We start from the raw sequence: 4,529 nt of genomic DNA, 5'->3' as shown, positions 1-4,529 counted from the left end.
ATTTTTTTATCTGTTTTTTACGTAGTGCGGGAGGAACACAACTTACGGTGAGCCAGATCCAGTGTTTGTACAACCAGAGGACAAGAGCCAGTAATTCCACAGGCCACACCACTCTACCATGTTTCCTGCTGATCCCTGAATTAATGATGCCTGAAAAGGGACACCTCTTGGCATCTCCTTTTCTTTTGCATACTTGAGAAGGATGAATGAGAGAGATGAAGTAACCGGCATTTCCGAGAATAGTCAGGAGATATGCGTTTTTTTTTTATAAAGGAGAGAGACAACCGAGTACAAAAATAGCAGTAACAGATATTGTAACACAAGAAAGATATATATTACACTAGTCATATATATTCACTCTCAAGTAAAGAGTTACACAAAGATAAGAAACAAAAATGTTACAACAAGATGCTCTAATTAGCTAAGGAAACCCTTCTACCACTACTGCTACAATGTGTAGTAGTGCACTACACTAGAAGAGTATATAGAAAAAAAGAAACAATTAAGAAGGTCAATGACAAAAAGAAAGAGCCTCATCTTCCATCATCAGGTGCTATACACCAAGTTAAGCTAGCGCCCTTAGCTGCAGTAAAAATCCCCTAGGGCTCACTCACTCATTCACTCACTTCCCTGCTGACGGGAGGGCTTCAGTTCTTCCTTTTTGATTGACTCACACTCACTCTCACTGTAATTACTGTATAACCTATTTAACAACACCATTTGACTACTACTTAGCCATGCAAAGAACAAATTAACCAAGGGGATTGGACTGGCTGACTAAAACACCATTAACAACTGTATTTGTTTGTGTGTGCTTCAGTTAGTTAGGCTCCATCAGCTGATCAGATTAGAAGACGACGGAGATGCACCGCCTGTGGCACGCGCCGGCCCTCTTGGTGGGCTTCGTCTCCTCCCTCCACGCGTTGCCGAGGTCCTTGGCGATGCGCACGGCGTCCGCGGAGGCGCCCGAGAGCCCGCGCCGGGTGAAGCCGACAGCGTAGAGGCTGGACTGGCCCTTCCACCCGTGGGGGAAGGCCGTCTTGGGGTATCCGTCCTTGTTGAAGAAATCATTGCCCTGAAATAATTGCACGAGATTGATCAGACAATGTTGCAAATTGTTGCAATGTTGCCAATGGAACAGTGGCTAAAAATATATAACATTTGATGGACTGGAATGTGAATTTACCTGGAGCCATTGGGGTACGTTGCTGCGGTAGCCGGTGGCGAGGACAACGGCGTCGAAGTTGAGTGCGCGGCCGTCGGCGAGCTCAACTTGGTTCTTGGTGAAGCGTGTGACGGCGGGGACGACAGCGATGTCGCCGGCACGGATGTGAGCGAGCGCGCCGTAGTCGAGCACTGGGGTGCGGCCGTGGGTCTCCTTGAGCTCGAGAGGGCCGGCGGCGGGGCGGCGGAGGCCGATCTTGTCGAGATTGCCGAGGACGAGCCAGGCGAGGAGGACCATGATCTTGTCGACGATCCATAGCGGGAGCCAGCGCATGAGGAGCACGGCTAGCTCGAAGGTGGATTTGCCGAGGACCTCACGGGGGAGGACATGCACGGCGTCGCGCACCACCATGGCCGGGCGGGCGCCGTGGTCGCAGAGATCGAGGGAGACCTCCATGCCGGAGTTTCCGCAGCCGATGACGAGCACGCGCTTGCCGCGGTAGGCCTCGCCGGACTTGTAGTCGCTGACGTGGGTCACCTCGCCGGCGAAGCTGTCGAGACCTGGGATGTCCGGGACGACGCTCTCTGCGTTTTCGCCGGTGGCGACGACGAGCCAGAGCCCGATATACTCCATCTCCCCAGCGCCGGGGACGGCTGTGCGCACGCGCCAGAGGCCCGAGGTCTCGTCGTAGCGGGCCGACAGCACGGTGCTGTTGAACTCCGGCTTGATCTCGAACTTGGCGGCGTAGGCCTCGAGGTAGTCGATGAACTGGCGGCGGGTGGGGTACTCCGGGTAGTGCTCGGGGAAGGGCATCCGCGGGAGCTCGCAGAACTGCTTGGGTAGGTGCAGCTTGAGGCGGTCGTAGGTGCGCTTTACCCACAGCGAGGCGATGCAGTCGGCGCGCTCCAGCACCACGTATGGGACGCCCTGCTCGCGCAGGCACGCCGCCACCGCGAGACCCGAGGGCCCGGCGCCGACGATGATGGGGCCGTTTACCCACACGCAGCGCGGGGAGAAGAGGCTGTCCATGCGATCGGTGGGGAGAAGCACCATGGCTGGTTAGTTTCTTGCTATGTTTCTTGGCTAGGATTCTTGGCTTGGTTCCTTGGTGATCGGATCACTAACTGAGCTAGGCTGAGAGAAGAAGAAGGTGTTTCTGTTGCTGCTAGCTGCTGCTGCTCCTGCTGTTGTTGCTGCAAGTGTGTTGGTGGTTTGGGGGCGTTGGACTGGGCGTGCTTAAATAGGGAGAGAGGCTCAGGGGTGGTGGTGACTGGGAAGCTGAGCTGAGCTTCGCATGTGAAGGAGAGAGGAAGTTGAGGAGAGAGAAAGCTAGCTGAGGTGGTGGTGCGGGTGATGGACTGTAAGATTACTTGGAGATTGATAGAATCTAAGTCCCTTTTTCTGAATTCGAGTTTTAAATTCCGTGTTCTCGTTCTAGGAGGAAGAGGAAAATTCGATTTCATTTTTCTCGATCATTTTGTTTTCCTAGAGAGAGATTATGGAGGAGGGGGCGAGCTACGGAGGAGGTTGACACATGCAGGGATACCCCTACCTGCAGTAGAGAACATGAGCGGCCCGCCCGCCCCCTGTTTGGCGTGGATTCGCAACGCATCCACCACCGGTGAGGTGAGGGCCGGGGGTTGAAGAGGGTTGGACCTGCCGCCGCTCGCCGCCCGCTGGCCCTTACGCTCCCTCACGCTTATCAGCATTTTGCCACCATTATTGAGATATGTGCTGCATGCGAGCGAGAATGATCAGGTTTCTTATAGTATGTATGACATAGTTCTATCTCTATAAATTTTTAGAACTAGCTATATATATCTAGCTTTAGGAATTCGTAGAGCCAGTGCTACGAGTGTTTCACGGATTCAAAACATGTCGTTGTGTTCGAATTACTGTATTGTAATGCTGAATGTATTTAGTCATAGGTGTACCAATATACAAACATATACGAGAGAAACAGGAGAAAAAATGTAATTAAAACACGTAACTTTATTCATTCATTATCGAAATCATAATATACAGTTTTATAGATTACAATTTGCTCACACACACATACGCACATGCTATCTGACTGAGTCTTCCGGCTATCGTGTCTTCCTGGTTCCCGTGACCTCGCAAGGCCGCCAGTTAATTACGTTCGGTTTTCTGAACAACCTCCGATTAAACTGCTTTACTAGTTGTTGTCAGGTCATCTCCGAGTCTACAATGCTGTAGTCACACACATCAAAACAGATCAAAGTAAGCGTTAAATAATTAAAAAGAAAAGACAGGATAAACAGTCTAGCATGAGCTTTATAGACTGTTATATATCCCGGGTCATCATTGGCCACATAGGCCTCAGAATCTGTAACCCCTCATCATCGGTCTCAACCTCAGGTACTACAAGAGAGTAGAGGGAGATGGAGTCTAGATACACGTCAGTTTACCAGCTACAACATGTCGGGAGCTTGACAAATATCGCGTGTCTCTAGACTCCTATCTACCACCTCTGCACTATCCTACAGGCAACTCAACCACGAAGGCAAACACTACAAAGGCGAAAGGGTAATAACAATGGCAACTGAAAAGATAACCGAACTGTCGGGCCTCCACAAAGTCATCGGCCACGACACAATACCCAACTCATTGATCATCATTGGCCCTTTAATCAGACTATCAATAGAAACATCGGCAAAAAGGGCCTCGAACATATCACTGACTCCATAATAGGAAAGTCACCATAACAGGGTCACATCAGTAGCAGGTAAAAGGGCACCCAGGGCAAAAGGCCACCGAAGCACCAGGGTATTACATGCATCAGGCAAATAATTGATCAACAAGAGCGCTCATAGCAACCGAGCCACACCCAGCCACTATAGAAAACAACACGATATCAAACAGGACCAAAAAAATTGCATCGTTAGGTCCTTCATCAACAACTGTGATATGAGACAACAGAACCACAAGGGGTCTACAAATGGCGCCACCATTATTGCTTCCTAGCGATCAAAGCAATGCTATTGCCAGAACATGCCCACAATACATTAGATGGTAGGACAATATCATCATCGATTAGCCATCGGCATAAGGGGAAATAAGGCATCACTACTTGGTTAATAGCAAAACAGCCATATGCCGAGACAAAGCAACAACAGCTTCTAGAACAGAGCCAGCGCCCATCTCATCACAAGGAGAAGAAGCCGGCGACCACAACAGGTAAGCAAAGACCCATGGCCATGGTGCCAACGCCGGCCAAAGCTCATCACAGATAAGGAAACACTAACAGCATCTCGATGATAAAGGCACATGCACACACTTATGGCCATGGTGTTCAGTAAGCGCTCGACGGCACTTAGACCCCCTGCCAGCTAGCCGACGACCC

General features: G+C 50.5%; 1 protein-coding gene across 1 annotated transcript; it reads right to left on the bottom strand.

Moving 5' to 3' along the window:
* Window positions 1-346: 346 nt before the first annotated feature.
* On the bottom strand, window positions 347-2,456 carry LOC133888784 (probable indole-3-pyruvate monooxygenase YUCCA5). The gene is made up of 2 exons (XM_062329148.1): window positions 1,187-2,456; window positions 347-1,075 (listed from the first exon to the last, which is right to left on the bottom strand). The coding sequence occupies exons 1-2, from the start codon at window positions 2,216-2,218 to the stop codon at window positions 848-850; spliced, it is 1,260 nt and encodes a 419-aa protein (XP_062185132.1). The 5' UTR covers window positions 2,219-2,456; the 3' UTR covers window positions 347-847.
* Window positions 2,457-4,529: the final 2,073 nt, after the last annotated feature.

This window comes from Phragmites australis, chromosome 13, assembly GCF_958298935.1.
Source record: "Phragmites australis chromosome 13, lpPhrAust1.1, whole genome shotgun sequence".
Taxonomy (NCBI): Eukaryota; Viridiplantae; Streptophyta; class Magnoliopsida; order Poales; family Poaceae; genus Phragmites; species Phragmites australis.
The sequence above is the reverse complement of the archived record's forward strand: the minus strand, read 5'-3'. Positions and strand labels throughout refer to the sequence as shown.

Excerpts from the sequence above, each read along its gene's own strand:
- LOC133888784 (XM_062329148.1), bottom strand. The coding sequence starts at position 2,218 with ATGGTGCTTCTCCCCACCGATCGCATGGACAGCCTCTTCTCCCCGCGC. Across the intron at positions 1,076-1,186 it reads ACGTACCCCAATGGCTCCAG|GGCAATGATTTCTTCAACAA; the intron begins GTAAATTCACAT and ends CAATTATTTCAG.